General features: G+C 36.6%; 1 protein-coding gene across 8 annotated transcripts in view; it reads right to left on the bottom strand.

Annotated features, from left to right (window-relative positions):
• SREK1 (splicing regulatory glutamic acid and lysine rich protein 1) overlaps positions 1 to 19,013 on the bottom strand; it is a 56,103-nt gene that overhangs the window by 22,629 nt on the left and 14,461 nt on the right. For 5 of the 8 annotated variants that reach the window (XM_019929938.3, XM_019929937.3, XM_073802169.1 and 2 more), the window contains 6 exons: positions 9,103 to 9,267; positions 8,780 to 8,958; positions 7,456 to 7,586; positions 6,466 to 6,580; positions 1,031 to 1,150; positions 282 to 662 (listed from right to left, as the gene is read on the bottom strand). In XM_019929938.3, the coding sequence (XP_019785497.1) occupies positions 282 to 662; positions 1,031 to 1,150; positions 6,466 to 6,580; positions 7,456 to 7,586; positions 8,780 to 8,958; positions 9,103 to 9,267 (1,091 nt within the window). Of the gene's footprint in view, positions 1 to 281; positions 663 to 1,030; positions 1,151 to 6,465; positions 6,581 to 7,455; positions 7,587 to 8,779; positions 8,959 to 9,102; positions 9,268 to 19,013 lie in introns of those variants that run through there. The other 3 variants (XM_019929940.3, XM_073802172.1, XM_019929942.3) reach the window with 2 other exon arrangements.

Genomic DNA, 19,013 nt, shown 5'->3' with positions numbered 1-19,013 from the left:
AACAGCAGCCACTGACACCACTGCCAGGTTAAAATAGTGGATTACAAAGGACAGTTAACTTTTCAAGTAATTCTGGCCAATATTCTCTCTTCCTCCTCATAGATTCAATACTGTAGCAATCCCTCTGCTAGAGAAATGTTTACTCTGCTATCAGAGGGAAATGTTCTGATACTATTGTACTGATTCCACTTGTGCACAATTATCTTTTCCCCCCAGTTAAAATTTATGTTTTCATTTGTCATCAGTAAGCCCTTTGGTAAAAACTTTAAGCATTATCAAACCTGCTGGAACTACGAGATCTTCTTGATGCATTGTAACTTCTGGGTGGTGTTCTGGACTTTTTATCCTTCTTTCTTTTCTCATCTATCTCTTTGGATCTGTCCTTTTCTCGTTCCTTTTCTTTGTCCTGTTCCTTCTCCTTCTCTTTGTCTCGTTCCTTTTCATGCTCTTTTTCCCGCTCTCTCTCTCTGTCCTTCTCCTTGTCTTTATCTCGGTCCTTTTCCCGTTCTTTATCCCGGTCTTTATCTTTGTTTTTACCCCGTTCCTTTTCTTTTTCACGTTCCTTTTCCCTGTCTCTCTCTTTTTCCCTTTCCTTTTCTCTATCTTTTTCTTTCACTCTTTCCTTTTCCTTGATTTTTTCTCGGTTGTCTTTTCTTTTGTCCCTTTAAAAACAAAAGTAAATAAATAAATTCACAACTAAAATAATTCTACTCCCCAACAAGGACCTCATTCTCTTTCCTCAACAATTATCAACACAAAACAATGTATAATAGCTGTGAGACATTACACATAAATTTCTAAATAATTTATGTGTACATGAAGCTGCTAAATGAAACAATTATCAGGCTGAATTTAGTCTGGAAATCACATGAGTCATACTAACCATCAGATTCAAATCAATGACAATCGATATTAACTCATTACTGAAACAATCAGAAAAAAGTTTAATTTCTTTCATTAAAAATTTAAACAACAGGTTTTTAACATATGAGGTCATGAGAAAACTACCCTTAATTTCCAAAAAACTCACCGTGAACGCGAACGACTCCTTGACTTCCGCCTCTCCCTTGATTTAGAGCGTTTTTTATGAGGGCTCTTAGATCTACGTCTATCTTTTTGTCTTGAACGTGATCTATTATGGGATCTGCTCCTAAAGAAAAACAAATTGTTAGAATATCAAAACTTATTCTTAGAATTTCAATTTATAAATATTTAAGATCTTTCACATAAGAGAATTTTAAAACCAATCCTGACAGTATTTATCAATATTTTTAAATTCTCTATTACATAATGCTTCAAAATTAGATTATCTGACATAAATTTATTTATTGAAAACTTCACCAGACATTTCATTGTCCAGAACACAAAGACAGAAACAGAAAAAGAATTTAAGCTATTTCCTATGTCAGACTTAAGTTGACAGTTTCAGGTGTGGCTTTCTTTTGCTAAATATTGCCTGGCTCAATTAGAACAGACAACTTCTCCCATGGTCCAAATTTTCATACCAAAAATTGTCTTTAACTCTTGACTTGAATGTAATATTACTGCTTGTGGCTATAACTTATCTTTGACAGGGAGTAGTGGTTATATGGTTCAATGGTTTCTATAAATGACTGTGTGTTATTTGTCATAACACATACTAAGAAGAATGCATAGGGAAGCACAGTACTAATGATGGTGCTAGTGTGACAGGAAACCAGACATCTTACTCGTGAGTTAAAGCTAAATATAATCAAATGTTGAATTTGCAAAGCCTTGATTTTATTACCTAAACAAAGCTGTTAAAAGAAACCTTTATTACTGGCATTCTTGGAGGAAAAATAACTGTTTTTTTAAATTCTGAAATTCTCTAGGCTCCTTTCCCAACTGAAATAATAGCTTATATAATGTGACATTTTTCATAATGAGGTATCCTAGGAACTATTTATTTAAATGTAACCAAATTGAAGGCATACAACTTAAACAACAAAGTGATGAGACTCACCGGCTTCACAGTTAAACAATCTGGCCCTGACACTCAGTTCTGCCACACAATAGCTGTGAGAACTCTGGCTAATCACTCAACCTCTCTGAGCCTGAGTTTCTTCATCTAAAAAGTGGAGTAAGAATCATACCTATACCTCCTAGAACTGTCATGAGAATTAAAACAGATGATATATGGAAAACTGCCTAACAGTTTTGAGTGCAGAGTAAATGATTAAAAATCCTATCTCAGGGCTTCCCTGGTGGCACAGTGGTTGAGAGTCCGCCTGCCGATGCAGGGGACGCAGGTTCGTGCCCCAGTCTGGGAGGATCCCACATGCCACGGAGCGGTTGGGCCCGTGAGCCATGGCCGCTGGGCCTGTGCGTCCAGAGCCTGTGCTCTGCGGTGGGAGAGTCCACAGCAGTGAGAGGCCCGCATACCGCAAAAAAAAAATCCTATCTCAATATCTGCATCATCATCATTATTAACAATTAACATAAATGAAAACTTTAAATTATATCTCTATTTATTCCAAGGGGTCAAATGAACATCTACAAGTATGCCTTATATAATTAAAACTCATCTTGATAGTTATATCTTCATGAATTAAGTTAAAACAAATATCTATAAAAGAAATACATATAGTTAAATGCTTGTGCTATGCCGTGAAACCAGAAGTCTCCAGACAATCCTCAATTAAGTAATGCTCTTGTTCGTAAAACACACTTTTCAGTTAGTCAAAATTTGTTTTCCAACAGCTAATTTTCAACTGAACCACTCATCTATTATACACTTATCTTCATACCTCATTTTTAATATACGAAGATAATTCGTAGTTTGTTGAAACCTTTATCACTAATAACCTAAGAGACACAAGGGTCAAGTAGTAGCTAGCAGAGGAAAACTTAAAAACTTATAACATTTTTAGTCCATTTACAGACATCCACATGAGGGTAATAATGTTTTAAAGGGCCTTTGCTTCTATGTACTTAATAAGTCTTAAGATTTCTATTCTAGTTAACCTTGCTAAAAACAATAAATAATAATTTTGTTTGCTTCAAATAGCACTTTCCAATCTTAATTAAACAAACTCCTTTAAGAAAATTAACCATAGCCATAACAAATAAAAGTTAATAATAAAAAAGCACTGACCACTTGGATTCCCACCTTATCCTGTGGGTCCTCAGAGTTTGAAAGTCACTGCTCAAGAGTAATTATTGTATTTCAATTTTGACATTAAATATTTCATGTCTGTCTCACCCACTAGTTGCCTACAAGTTTTCTATTCGGAAAGCTAAAAGCTTCAAGTCAAGAGCAAATCTAATCCAACCAAAGATAAAGATTTGAGCTATCATTAGCAGCTGTCATTTTAACATGATGTACAAAATTGCATTTATAAGTTAAATTGTAAATAAAGAGCAACTTACCATTATGTTGCATCAAAGTTCATTTGTAAGTCAGTTGTTTCCCATTAAAATATTATAAAATGTCTTATAGTTCCTATGCTGGTCTGTAAAGGTTACTTAACTTTAAAATATAATAGAGTACTACTACCCACCTTTTCTAACACTGTCCCTATGAAAAAAACACATATAAAAATTTGGACAGAGTGGAAACACATCTTCCCAGTTCTAGCCAAGGTCATAGTAACAAATAACTATTTCCTCCCTCCTACAGAAAGAAGAAGGAACAGGGAAAGAGTCAGGGGAAAGTTCTAGAAGTATCAGAACACTAAGAAGGTGGGGCTTCAAGAACAAGGGCTCCTGCAACCCACACTCCTGCTAGGTCTAGTGGGTCAGAGCCAGAGCTGAGGGTATCCAATCCCACTAGAAGAGGGGAAACCGAGAAATGCTTGCCATCCCCTACCGGTGGAGAGGGGGAGGGAGTTCCATAAGTCAAATGTTTTTCGGTGAGGAATTTCTTTTCTTTTCAACAAAACTCATCCTCTTTTTTATTTCTTTATGACCTTAGTAAAGGCTTCTTGTGTTTATATACAACATGTACAAAAACAGTATATGCTGACAAAAAAGACATACAGGCATACCTCAGAGTTATTGTGGGTTTGGTTCCAGACCACCGCAAAAAAGGGAGTATCGCGATAAAGCGAGTCAGGAATTTTTTGGCTTCCCAATGCATATACAATTTATATTTACTCTATACTCTAGTGTATTAAGTGTGCAACAGCATTATGTCTTAAAAAAAATGTACATACCTTAATTAAAAATACTTTATTGCTAAAAAATGCTAATTGTCATCTGACAATGCAGGGCTGCCACAAACTTTCAATTTGTTAAAAAACCACAGTATCTGTGAAGCACAATAAAGCAGAGTAAAATAAAACGAGGTGTGCCTGTGTGTATGGGCGTGTTTGGGTGTGCGCGCCAGCCAAGAACAATTAATTTCTAATGCTACATAATTAGACAGACCTCCATGAAATCACTCCCATGAATAAGAAATTATTCAAATAAGAAATTCAAATAAGAAATTAACAAATTTCATTTTAGACAGAATAACCCTTCCTCCACTAACCCTTGGAAAGGGAAAATATCCCAATATACTGAAAATGATAAGAGTAAAAACCTTAGTTAAATTATTTGTCCCAACAGAGAAAGCGTCACAGAAATTATCAAGGAAAAAATGTTAATAATCAAATTTTGCTTTTTTTCTGCCTTAGAAAACCACTAAGGTATTAGATTTGGAGCATGGCTCTTATAACACAAAGTAAGATTTAAGTCATTGCTCTTTTTCTTCCTCAGAAAAGTTATTATTCTTTAGCTCAATTCTGTATTTTCTTGATCTCCTTTACCTTCACCACCCTGTTGACCTATAGAAATATCCATAATCTAGTACCACTGATTCTACACGACTTTCCTTCTCCAGTTCTGGCTTTGCTACACTGTCTTATTCCTTGTACACGAAACAACTTCCTTCTCTTGGACATGAATTTGCCTTACTGTAAGGCCTTGGATAGAGAGAGAGATTAAAACCATATTCCAAAAGGAATTCTGCAAGTAATAGTAGAGACGTATACACAAGTAGAGAGCTGAAGTATAGTTTGCTAGAGTCTAATTAAGAATATCTGCAACTAGGGATTATCATACTAAGTGAAGTCAGTCAGAAAGAGATGACGAATACCATATGATATCGCATGTGGAATCTAAAATATGCTACAAATGAACCTATCTATGAAACAGAAACAAAATCAGGGACATAGAGAATAGACTGCTGGTTGCCAAGGGGGAGGGGGTGGGAGAGGGGAGACGTGAGAGTTTGGGATTAGCAGATGCAAACTGGTATGCATAGAATGGATAAACAACAAGGTCCTACTGTACAGCACAGGGAACTACATTCAGTATCCTGTGATAAACCATAATGGAAAAGAATATGAAAAAGAACATATATATATGTATAACTGAGTCACTCTGCTGTACAACATTGTAATTCAAGTATACTTCAATAAAAAATAAATTAAAAAAAAGAAGATCGTATTTTCCTATCTCATTACCTCAATCTCCTTGATTAGCACAGAAAATCAAGACAAAACTGAGCTTGCTAGTGAGGTTCAACATAGGGCATACTGGTTCCTTTTTTCCCTCCCCTCAAATCCTCCTCCTTCTCTAATACTCCCAACAAACATGCACACTCACACGCACACACACTTTTCTCTGCCTCTTCTCTTTAGAGAGTACGCATATGTATGCACATGTAACATGCAATTAGGATCCACTGCATACATGTTCACATTGCAGTAACAGCCCCCTCCACATCTTAAAGAAGACAATAAAACTTATTTTAGACATGACTCTTAGGTTACTTCCAATCAAGATGGTGTTGCAAGTTTATATCTTGAGACCCCCTTTGCACCAAACACAGAAGATTTTAAAAGAACTTCAAAATGACAAAGCCACGCTCAAAAATAAGATAAACAAAACAGAAACAGAGCTTAAGCACAACAGTTGCAATTAAAGCTGCAAGTTACTCCTATGTTTCAGGTCCCAAAGTGGGTGGAAGAGGCTCTTATCACCAAGAGTACAAAGACTTAAAGTACCCCACTTGACGCACAGTATCGGAGAAGGGTAACTACTTGAAATCAAGATCTGGGGTGGTGTGCCCCAGACCTTGAGGAAAGTGGGGGAAGAAAAAAACAAAAAAGCTGCAACAACTTCAGCAATATTTTCAGCATCAGATGTTCCCTTTATGAAGAATGAAAAATTTCTGCCAGTTCTGTATAGAGACTAGTTTACTCTTAGAAAAATCAGGAATAGAACATCTTAAGATAGAAAACCAACTTCTAAAACTAAAAATTAGCTGAAATTATATATTAATTACATAAAACTTCATTCTTTAGCATTACAATTAAAGCAATATCTAATGGTAACCATACTCCCTGGTGAACACCAGTGAAATTTCTACACTCTGATACTTGGACAAAAACTCAGAAAATCTTAACCACTGTAAATACAAAACAGAAAAAATTTAAATATGACAGTAGAAATTCTCACCTGTGTTTTGACTGTGATCTTTTCCTTCTAGAACGGGATTTTGAGCTAGACCTGGATTTTGAACGAGTGTGGGAACGAGATCGACCGCCTTTTCTTTCATTGTTCTTTCCAGACTCTGGGAGGAAAAAACCACTTTGCAGTGTAAGCTCAGAACAATTAAAGATCCCAGTTAATAATCAGGCACAAGTGGAATGTACCACATATAGTGCAAGGGGCCTACTCTCTGTACATCCTCCTCCTGTGCAATTATCCTTCAGAAACATCCAAGAAAGTCATTGCATAAACTCGTTGAGTGCAGCCACCCTGCAGCAGTACATATAAACCAGATGATTATAAACAGCTGTTCGTAGTATTTTGTTGCTGCCATAATGTACGATTATAACATGTCTGTAATTCCTATGACAGTGATTTTAAATCCTTTTTCCATTTATTTTCCTAGAATTGAAGCTTAAATTCTAATTTAGAAAATTTGCTCAAATGTAAAAAACCATCTAGACATTTTTAGGTTGGATTTCTAATTTTAGTTAGCAACACAAAAGTTTGAAAGGGTGTTCCTTTACCATGCTAAAACAGACTCTGTAGTTTTCCTAACTCATGGGCTCTCTTTTCTATTTTTAAAATTAAAACTTTGAAGGAAAAGTGAATCTGCTTAATCATAACATTTAAAATATATTTATTCTTGTCTTTAGCCTCACAATAATATTTACACTTTGCTTTAAGCAAATCAGTTCTGCGTACTGATTTTGCTATTAAAATATAAAGAAGTGATTAACTCAAGCTAATGTACCTCAATTCAGTATCATGGAAAAAGATATTTGTGCTAAATAGTTCTTCAACCTTTAACGCTAGTTAAGTCACTTACTCTTTCTTGAGTTTCAGTCTTCTTGTTTGTAAAATGAAGGGACTGAACAGATAATTTCTAAAATTCCTTCCAGTTCTAAGATTCTATGATCTTCAACTATGACCTATGTAACAACGCTATGGCCTTACCTGGTTCGATAGCTGCTGAGATAAAGGACTGAGCCTCTCGCACTCGCTTCATTACTTCTTCTAACTCCTTAGCTGCAGCCTGAGGTGTCATCTCAGGGGGTTTTACTATTGCATTGTTGGAGTGATTTATTCTAAATTAAAAATATTAGCATATCACAAATACACACCATATTTTACAAAACATGAAACAACTAATTGTTTATATGATACAGATATTTACAAATCTGAGGACATCTCAAAAGCACATTTAGAATAATACAGCTAAATACAGAATAACCAAAACCAACCTCAAAACCATGATTTATCTCATTCCCATCTGCCATCATCTCTTGCTAACAAAGGCAAAAAGCAAGGGAAAAAAAGAAAAACTGAACCCTAGCTAACTTCTTTAACAACCTAAATAGGCCAGGACAACCGCTTCTCCTCACAGCTTAGAGTTATAATAAATTAAAATGGTGACACCAATATTAAAATGAATCACTTCTAAGATTATAAAATTTTGTTGATAACCTCTGCACCCTGGGAGGATGAAAGGGAACCTATATATCATGTGCACCATTTTAATCCACCCTGGACCATGGCCTCGTCATACAGTTTCAAATATGGGAGGAATCTGATAAAACTCTTCCTTTATGGGTAACAGTGGTTTCTCTGATGCACATAAATGAATTTGGTGTGTCTCCCTTTACCATGGTGAAAACACAGCATTCACTAAGAACAGTTTCTTATCCCTTAATAGCAGACTCCTGATCAAACTATATAATTAAGGCAATTATCTACAGAATTCAGATAAAATTGGTGCCTCGATAATGTGCATGAAATAGAATTTCTGGTCTTGAGTACCTGAAAGGCTACATCAACTTTTCATTTTGCAAACAAGGACGTGAGCAAACCTTAAAATGTATAATTTAAAACATTTCTGGGTACATTCTTCCTGAAATTTTGGATTTACCAAAATTCTTATTACTATATTACTGTAAGTTCTACCCATATGTTAAACTGCCCATTAGTCTAGTGTAATAATGCAAAACCAACCTAACTTGTTAAAGCTTATGGAAGAAGACCTACAATCAATATGTACGGTATAAAAATGTTAACTTTAAATTAGACCTTATGAAATAGAAAATAAGATGTCTTCAAATGTAACTTTAATTTAAAGGCTAAAATGGTAAATATCTCATGTGTTTCATTTATACTTAACACAAAGTCTTCCTTTCCACAAATTGCCAATTACTATTAAAAAGAAAAAAAAAAAAACTGCATTACATCAAAACCACAAAATTTTTTCAAAATCATTAAAATTTCTTTGTTTAGTGTTTCTTACTTCAGTGGCCTGTCTCCAAACATAACTCCATTAAAAGCAAGGGCCCTTGGTACAGAATTTTGGTCTGCAAATTCCACAAAAGCAAACCGAGTTGGCTGAGTCTCATCACCTGCCATCCGCACAAACTTCACTTCTCCAACTTGTTTAAAAAATTCAAGTAGCTGATCAGCTGTTGTTGTCTGAAGAAACAAAGTAACACTTTAATAAAGTATATTCTTCTTTAAAAAAATTCAGGTAAATACTACTTTATCAATTGATACGATTTTTAATAAAGGGAAAGGAATAAGAGGTCCCACCACTCAATTTCTTCTTATATTAGTTACCTGGGAATTCAAATTGCCAACATAGACTGTTCTCCTAATTTCATCAATTTTGGAAGGATCCACATTTCCCATAAGTGGTGGCTGTGGTATCTCTCCAAGTGTTGCAATATTGGGGTCTAGTGCTGCTGCTGGTATAGCTCCCAAACTGCTAAGGGAAACACCCAGCTATAAAAAAATTAAAAAAAAAACAGAGCAGATATTTTCTATTAGTGTCAAAAATTACCATTCTCTAATCTTGAAGAATATTGATCAACTCAGTAAGAATGGGAAGAGACTAGGGACTCCTAATTTAAGCCAGGTATATATCTGAATTATTCAGAGTAAGGTCACAGTAGTTTTCAATGTAATTAGAAATACAACATATCTCTTAACTATCTGGGTATTTTAATTACTTCTAAACTTGACACTAAAAACAAACAGTCCATTCTCATTATCTGTAGTACTTATGTCCAATAAAGTTTGCCATGAAGACTGAATTATTAAATACTGAAATCGCTGCTCCTAGGGAAAAAAACACAGGGCTAGGTTCCTATGAGCCTCTGGTCATAACACTTTCATCAAGTGATAAATATATGACCTTGTTTTATGTGTGCTTCTGTTTACAAATACCTTAGTTAGTATATATTATTGATTCATTAACATTAAACTCATGACCAGCAGCATGATCAACTCATGCCTGAATGAACCTTATCTTACATAAGAATTTTCTCTGTAAGGTACATCACAGGCTTCCAACACTTAGGAACACTAGACAAAACTTTAGCACTATGCTGGGGGCCAATTTAAAGAGCAAAATGACCAACATAAAGCACAAAAATGCAAAAAACATGACACTCGACACACCACACACAAAAAAGTTATTTACACCATTAGAGCTGAAATAAGAAGGCAGAGCGTTGCTCTGTTTGAACTCATCTGGGAATGAACGTATCAAGCAACTCAACTTTCTCCTCATTCTATTTGTGTTGATGAATAACCACAAAAGCACCACAAGTACCGATTTTGAGATTTCAAATAAATTTTAGCTAGTATGTGAATTCACAAATACAGAATTCACAAATAATGAGAATCAACTGTACCTCGGGCATTCAACAACACTGTGAATTCCTAATACTTAACAATAATCAAAGCACCTAATTTTTGCTAGGTTATTAACTCAATTCTCAGAACAGCCCTAAGAGATAGATATTACTATTACACCAATTTCACAGATAAAGGCAAAGTCTTACAGAAAATAATTTTCCCAAAGATACTCAGCTAACACGTGGTAAAACCAGGGTACCACCATGCACAGACTAAAATTAAAGCAGGGACAAAGTTTACCTAAGAAAAGAAACCTAAAATATTAAACCCTTACTTATACTACGGTAGGAAAAAGATAAAAACCTTTGAATGATCTTTCATAACATTACTAAAATCAGTTTTTAGTTCAAGCATTAAGAAACACATTTTTAATGTGAATTTAAACTGAGAAGATAGATCTCAGAATTTGAAAATGAAAAATTTTGCAGAATTCACAAGACTTTTCAAGGAAAAAAAAAACTGCAACTTTCATTTCCACTTTTGCAATTTAAGTCAAATAAGTTAACTGACTATATACTGTTATATTGTTGCAAAGCTACTAAAATTTAACAACTGTTAAGTAATAACACTTCCTAAAGGTGAAAATACTAGTTTATGAAATAAGTATCACTTATGCTTACCATAGCAACCCATGTGTGATCGTTTCAAAACATGTCAAATCAAGTTTTACCCCCGCTTAAAACCCTTCAGAATAAAATTCAAACTTCCTTCTGTGGCCTAAATAGCCCTACATCATCAGTGCCCTATCTATCCCTCCAATCTCAAAACACCTACTACCCTGCTGCCCCCCGACCCCGCCACCCTGCCTTCACAACCATTCTGCACCTGGAACACACAAGTTTTTCTCACTTTAGGGTTTCTCACTTGGCATTCTTTCGGCCCTAGAAAGCTCTTCCCCTAGCTTCTGCTGGCTGAATCCTTCAACCGCCAGGTCAATCACCCTCTCCAGGAGGCTTTCCCTCACCTTACGTAGAGCCTCATTTACTCTCTACTACACCACTCTGGTTTTTTTCCTTCATAGTATTTATTACAATCTGTGGTATCTTGCTACTAACAGATCTTATATTTTTTGCTGTCACCATTTCAAGTTACCATAATGTTATAGAAAATACCTTAGTTCAAAACAGGTGAATGGCCTAGCCTCCCTCCACATGTTGCGTCTAATCACACTCCTTTTTCCCCTCCCATGTCTTTGATAGTCTAACATTCACAGATGATTGAGGGTCATACCTTAAATTTTTTTCTACTGTGCAAGAGAATTATTATATACAATTAAGCTAAATCACAAATATGAGTCTTATTATTTGTCGGTTTTGCATGGATTTAAAACAGGCCTTTCCTAGTATTCCCAGCTGTCAATCCCTTTGACCTACACATTTCTTCACTGGGACATACAATTATAGATCTCTAATGGGCCTTTCCAAATCATCTAATCCAACTCCTTTGTTTCTCAAATTTAAAGATCATTCAGTCCTGTTTTTAGAAACTTTTCCTGTCTCTCTGTCTCTCTCTCTCTCTCTCTCTCTCCTTTGCACTGTACCATTCTTCGACACTTGTGTCATTTAACATGGTAATCACCAATCACATATGGCTATTTGAATTTTAATTAAAATTCAGTGCCTCAGTCACACTAGCCACATTCCAAGTGCTCAAGAGCCACATGTTGCTAGTGGCTTCTACACTAGATAGCAGAGATACAGACATCTCCATCATAGCACAAAGTTCTACTGGATGTGGCTGCACTATAACAATACAACTACCCTTCTTTAGATTAGCCTATTTTCTAGCCCTGGTCTAAAGGACCTAAATACTTAAGTTGCCCTTTCAGTGTGTGAGGGGGTAAAGATGACCTGACTCCCGATATAAAACTTTTGCCTTCTGACATAGAAACCTTGGCCTCCCTGGAGATGTGATTTTTAAATAGAAAGAAACCTCATGAAAGGTTTCACTCTTATGAAAGAGTAAAACTTTTCAATGTCTGGAAAACAAATGTTCTAGGCAGAGGATAAATAAGTACAACAGCCCTGAGACAGAAATATGTTTGGCATATCCAAAAATCAACAAAGCCAATAAGACTGAAATAGAGGGGAGCCAGGAAAACCAGTAGGAAAAAAAAGGTCAGAGAGGTAGCTAGGAGCCAAATCACGGGCCACCTTTCCCCTGTTTTCTACCTAAAATTATTCTTCATGAATTAAGCTTTCTAAAAATACATATCTTGGTCTTCCCTGGTGGTGCAGTGGTTGAGAGTCCGCCTGCCGATGCAGGGGACGCGGGTTCGTGCCCCAGTCCGGGAGGATCCCACGTGCCGCGGAGCAGCTAGGTCCGTGAACCATGGCCGCTGAGCCTGCGCGTCCGGAGTCTGTGCTCCGCAACGGGAGAGGCCACAACAGTGAGAGGCCCGCGTACCGCAAAAACAAAAAACAAAAAAACCATATCTACAGCTGAATTGAAAGGAATCATTTCCCCTCACAGCAACAAATTAAATAATAAAAACTTTCTCTTCTTGATAAATAAAACCTAAAAAGTTTCAAGATAGCAAGACAATACTTTCTGAGGAGGGGGGAAAAGAGATGATGATCCAGGAATTAATCTTAAAATATACCAAAACATACCCAAAATAAAATTTTTAGAAAGCCCAATTCAAATGATTAGATGTTAAATTAAAAACCATTTACAGATCAGGACCTTCCAGATGGTGGAGGAATAAACCCTGGAGATCACCTTCCTACCCACAAATACATAAAAAATAAATTTACATGTGGAACAACTCCTACAGAACACCTACCAAACGCTGGCAGAACACCTCACACTTCCCAAAAGACAAGAGACTCCGCACATACCAGGCCATGTGGCTGACAGGGTGCTCTGACCAGGTATCAGGTCTGAGCCTCTGAGATGGGAGCGCCGTGCTCAGGACACTGGACCACTTTACCTCCCAGCCCTATGCACCATCAATCGGTGAGAGCTCTCCCAGAGATCTCTGTCTCAACGCTAAGACCCAGCTCCACTTAACTACAAGCAAACTCCAGTTCTGGACATCCTATGCAAAACAACTAGCAAGACAGGAACACAACCCCACTCATTAGCAGAGAGGCTGCCTAAAATCAGAAGTTCACAGACACCCCAAAACACACCACCGGATACAGTCCTGCCCACCAGAAAGAAAAGATCCAGCCTCATGCTCCAGAACACAGGCACCACTCCCCTCCACCAGTAAGCCAACACAACCCACTGAACCAACCTTACCCACTGGGGGCAGACACCAAAAACAACAGGAACTACAAACCTGCAGCCTGCAAAAAGGAGACCCAAACACAGTAAGTTAAACAAAATGAGAAGACAGAGAAATACACAGCAGATGAAGGAGCAAGGTAAAAACCCACCAGACCTAACAAATGAAGAGGAAACAGGCAGTCTATCTGAAAAAGAATTCAGAATAATGATAGTAAAGATGATCCAAAATCTTGGAAATAGAATGGAGAAAATACAAGAAACATTTAAAAAGAACCTAGAACAAACAAACAAACAATGATGAACAACACAATAAGTGAAATTAAAAATTCTCTAGAAGGAATCAACAGCAGAGTAATTGAGGCAGAAGAACAGATAAGTGGCCTGGAGGATAAATTAGTGGAAATAACTACCGCACAGCAGAATAAAGATAAAAGAATGAAAAGAATTGAGGACAATCTCAGAGACCTCTGGGACAACATTAAACACACCAACATTCGAATTATAGGGGCCCCAGAAGAAGAAGAGAAAAAGAAAGGGACTGAGAAAATATTTGAAGAGATAATAGTCAAAAACTTCCCTAATATGGGAAAGGAAAGAGTCAATCAAGTCCAGGAAGCACAGAGTCCCATACAGGAAAACCCAAGGAGAAACACGTCAAGACACATATTAATCAAACTATCAAAAATTAAAAACAAGGAAAAAATATTAAAAGTAGCAAGGGAAAATCAACAATTTACAAACAAAGGAATCCCCATAAGGTTAACAGCTGATCTTTTGGCAAAACTCTGGTAGCCAGAAGGGAGTGGCAGGACATATTTAAAGTGATGAAAGGGAAAAACCTACAACCAAGATTACTCTACCAAGCAAGGATCTCATTCAGATTCAACAGAGAAATTAAAAACCTTACAGTCAAGCAAAAGCTAAGAGAATTCAGCACCACCAAACCAGCTTTACAACAAATGCTAAAGGAACTTCTCTAGGCAGGAAACACAAGAGAAGGAAAAGCCCTAAAATAAAAAACCCAAAACAATTAAGAGAATGGTAACAGGAACATACATATTGATAATTACCTTGAATGTAAAATGGCTTAAATACTACAACCAAAAGACACAGACTGGCTGAATGGGTACAAAAACAAGACCCATATATATGCTGTCTACAAGAGACCCACTTCAGACCTAGGGACACACACAGACTGAAAGTGAGGGGATGGAAAAACATATTCCATGCAAATGGAAATCAAAAGAAAGCTGGAGTAGCAATTCTCATATCAGACAAAATAGACTTTAAAATAAAGACTATTAGAAGAGACAAAGAAGGACACTACATAATGATCAAGGGATCAATCCAAAATGATGATATAACTATTGTAAATATTTATGCATCCAACATAGGAGCACCTCAAAACATAAGGCAAATGCTAACAGCCATAAAAGGGGAAATCGACAGTAACACAATCATAGTAGGGGACTTCAACACCCCACTTTCACCAATAGACAGATCATCTAAAATGAAAATAAATAAGGAAACACAAGCTTTAAACGACACATTAAACAAGATGGACTTAATGGATATTTATAGGACATTCCATCCAAAAATAACAGAATACACATTCTTTTCAAGTGCTCATGGAACATTCTCCAGGATAGACCATATCTTGGGTCACAAATCAAGCCTTGGTAAATTTAAGGAAACTGAAATCGTATCAAGCATCTTTTCCGACCACAACGCTATGAGACTAGATATCAATTACAGGAAAAATAAACTGTAAAAACTGCAAACACATGGAGCCTAAACAATACACTACTAAATAACCAAGAGATCACTGAAGAAATTGAAGAGGAAATTTTTAAAAACCTAGAAACAAATGACAATGAAAACACGACAGCCCAAAACCTATGGGATGTAGCAAAAGCAGTTCTAAGAGGGAAGTTTATAGCAATACAAGCCTACCTCAAGAAACAAGAAAAATCTCAAATAAACAACGTAACCTTACACCTAAGCAATTAGAGAAAGAAGAACAGAAAAAACCCCAAAGTTAGCAGAAGAAAAGAAAGCATAAAGATCAGATCAGAAATAAATGAAAAAGAAATGAAGGAAACAATAGCAAATATCAATAAAACTAAAAGCTGTTTCTTTGAGAAGATAAACAAAATTGATAAACCATTAGCAAGACTCATCAAGAAAAAAAGGGAGAAGACTCAAATCAACAGAATTAGAAATGAAAAAGGAGAAATAACAACTGACACTGCAGAAATACAAAGGATCATGAGATTACTACAAGCAGCTATATGCTAATAAAATGGACAACCTGGAATAAATGGACATATTCTTAGAAAAACACAACCTTCCGAGACTGAACCAGGAAAAAATAGAAAATATGAACAGACCAATCACAAGCACTGAAATTGAAACAGTGATTAAAAATCTTCCAACAAACAAAAGCCAAGGACCAGATGGCTTCACAGGTGAATTCTATCAAATATTTAGAGACACGCCAACACCTATCCTTCTCAAACTCTTCCAAAAATAGGAGAGGGAAGAACACTCCCAAACTCATTCTACGAGGCCACCACGACCCTGATACCAAAACCAGACTAAAATGTCACAAAAAAAGAGAAATACAGGCCAATATCACTGATGAACACAGTTGAAAAAATCCTCAACAAAATACTAGCAAACAGAATCCAACAGCACATTAAAAGGATCATACACCACGATCGAGTGGTGTTTATCCGAGGAATGCAAGGATTCTTCAATATATGCAAATCAATCAATGTGATAAACCATATAAACAAATTGAAGGATAAAAACCATATGATCATCTCAACAGGTGCAGAAAAAGCTTTCAACATAATTCAACACCCATTTAGGATAAAAACCCTCCAGAAAGTAGGCATAGAGGGAACTTACCTCAATATAATAAAGGCCATATATAACAAACCCACAGCCAACATCACTCTCAATGGTGAAAAACTGAAACCATTTCCACTAAGATCAGGAACAAGACACGGTTGCCCACTCTAACCACTATTATTCAACATAATTTTGGAAGTTATAGCCATGGCAATCAGAGAACAAAACGAAATAAAAGGAATCTAAATTGGAAAAGAAGTAAAACTGTCACTGTTTGCAGATGACATGATACTATATAGAGAATCCTAAAGATGCTACCAGAAAACTACTAGAGCTAATCAATGAATTTGGTAAAGTAGCAGGGTACAAAATTAATGCACAGAAATCTCTTGCATTTCTATACACTAATGATGAAAAATCTGAAAGTGAAATTAAGGAATCACTCCCATTTACCACTGCAACAAAAAGAATAAAATACCTAGGAATAAACCTACCTAAGGAGACAAAATACCTGTATGCAGAAAACTATAAGACACTGATGAAAGAAATTAAAGATGATACAAACAGATGGAGAGATATACCATGTTCTTGGATTGGAAGAATCAACATTGTGAAAATGACTATACTACCCAAAGCAATCTATAGATTCAATGCAATCCCTATCAAACTACCAATGGCATTTTTCACAGAACTAGAACAAAAAATTTCACAATTTGTATGGAAACACAAAAGACCCCGAAAAGCCAAAGCAATCTTGAGAAAGAAAAACAGAGCTGGAGGAATCAAGCTCCCTGACTTCAGGCTATACTACAAAGCTACAGTAATCAAGATAGTATACTACTGGCACAAAAACAGAAATATAGATCAACGGAACAGGACAGAAAGCGCAGCGCTAAACCCACACACATATGGTCACCTTATCTTTCACTGGACAGCTACATGTAAAAGTATGAAATTAGAACACTCCCTAACACCATACACAAAAATAAACTCAAAATGGATTAAACACCTAAATGTAAGGCCAGTCACTATAAAACTCTTAGAGGAAAACATAGGCAGAACATTCTATGACATAAATCACAGCAAGATCACTTTTGACCCACCTCCTAGAGAAATGGAAATAAAAACAAAAATAAACAAACGGGACCTAATGAAACTTAAAAAGTTTTTGCACAGCAAAGGAAACCAAAACAAGACAACAAGACAACCCTCAAAATGGGAGAAAATATTTGCAAATGAAGCCACTGACAAAGGATTAATCTCCAAAATATACAAGCAGCTCATGCAGCTCAATATCAAAAAAACAAACAACCCAATCCAAAAATGGGCAGAAGACCTAAATAGACATTTCTCCAAAGAAGATATACAGATTGCCAACAAACACATGAAAGGATGCTCTACACCACTAATCATTAGAGAAATGCAAATCGAAACTACAATGAGGTATCACCCCACACCAGTTAGAATGGCCATCGTCAAAAAATCTACAAACAATAAATGCTGGAGAGGGTGTGGAGAAAAGGGAACCCTTTTGCACTGTTGGTGGGAATGTAAACTGATACAGCCACTATGGAGAACAGTATGGAGGTTCCTTAAAAAACTAAAAATAGAACTACCATACGACCCAGCAATCCTACTACTGGGCATATATCCTGACAAAACCATAATTCAAAAAGAGTCATGTACCACAATGTTCACTGCAGCACTATTTACAATAGCCAGGACATGGAAGCAACCTAAGTGTCCATCAACAGATGAATGGATAAAGAAGATGCAGCACATATATACAATGGAATATTACTCAGCCATAAAAAGAAACAAAATAGAGGGCTTCCCTGGTGGCGCAGTGGTTGAGAGTCCACCTGTCAATGCAGGGGACACGGGTTCGTGCCCCGGTCTGGGAAGATCCCACATGCCGCGGAGCGGCTAGGCCCGTGAGCCATGGCCGCTGAGCCTGCATGTCCGGAGCCTGTGCTCCGCAATGGGAGAGGCCTCAACAGTGAGAGGCCCGTACCGCAAAAAAAAAAAAAAAAGCAACAAAATTGAGTTATTTGTAGTGAGGTGGATGGACCTAGAGTCTGTCATACAGAGTGAAGTAAATCAGAAACCGAAAAACAAATACCGTATGCTTACACATATATAGGGAATCTAAAAAAAAAAAAAGGTTCTGTAGAACCTAGGGGCAGGACAGAATAAAGCATATGTAGATAATAGAGGACACGGGGAGGGGGAAGGGTAAGCTAGGACGAAGTGAGAGAGTGGCACTGACATATATACACTACCAAATGTAAAACAGACAGCTAGTGGGAAGCAGACGCATAGCACAGGGAGATCAGCTCCGTGCTTTGTGACCACCTAGAGGGGTAGGATAGGGAAGGCGGGAGGGAGACGCGGGAGGGGATATGGGGATATATGTATACGTATAGCTGATTCAGCAGAAACTAACACAACTTTGTTATATGGCAGAAACTAAGACAACATTGTAAAGCAATTATACTCCAATAAAGATATTAAAATAAAATAAAAAATAAAAGGCATTTTCCTCCCATGGATCACAATACAGGTCTCCAGCAGAATAGTGTCATGTGAAAATCCTAAAATTTTGCACTTCCAAGTTTCAAAAAGCACTTTTATAACTTGGATAAACTATAATCATAAAGTTTACTGGTTCACTCCCTAAGAATCCAGTACCAAAAAGTAAAACACAGCTTTCAATTAATGTGAGTTCTGTATTTGTC

Source organism: Tursiops truncatus, chromosome 3 (assembly GCF_011762595.2).
Source record: "Tursiops truncatus isolate mTurTru1 chromosome 3, mTurTru1.mat.Y, whole genome shotgun sequence".
Lineage (NCBI taxonomy): Eukaryota > Metazoa > Chordata > Mammalia > Artiodactyla > Delphinidae > Tursiops > Tursiops truncatus.
Note: the sequence above shows the minus strand (reverse complement) of the source record. Positions and strands in the feature narration are given on the sequence as shown.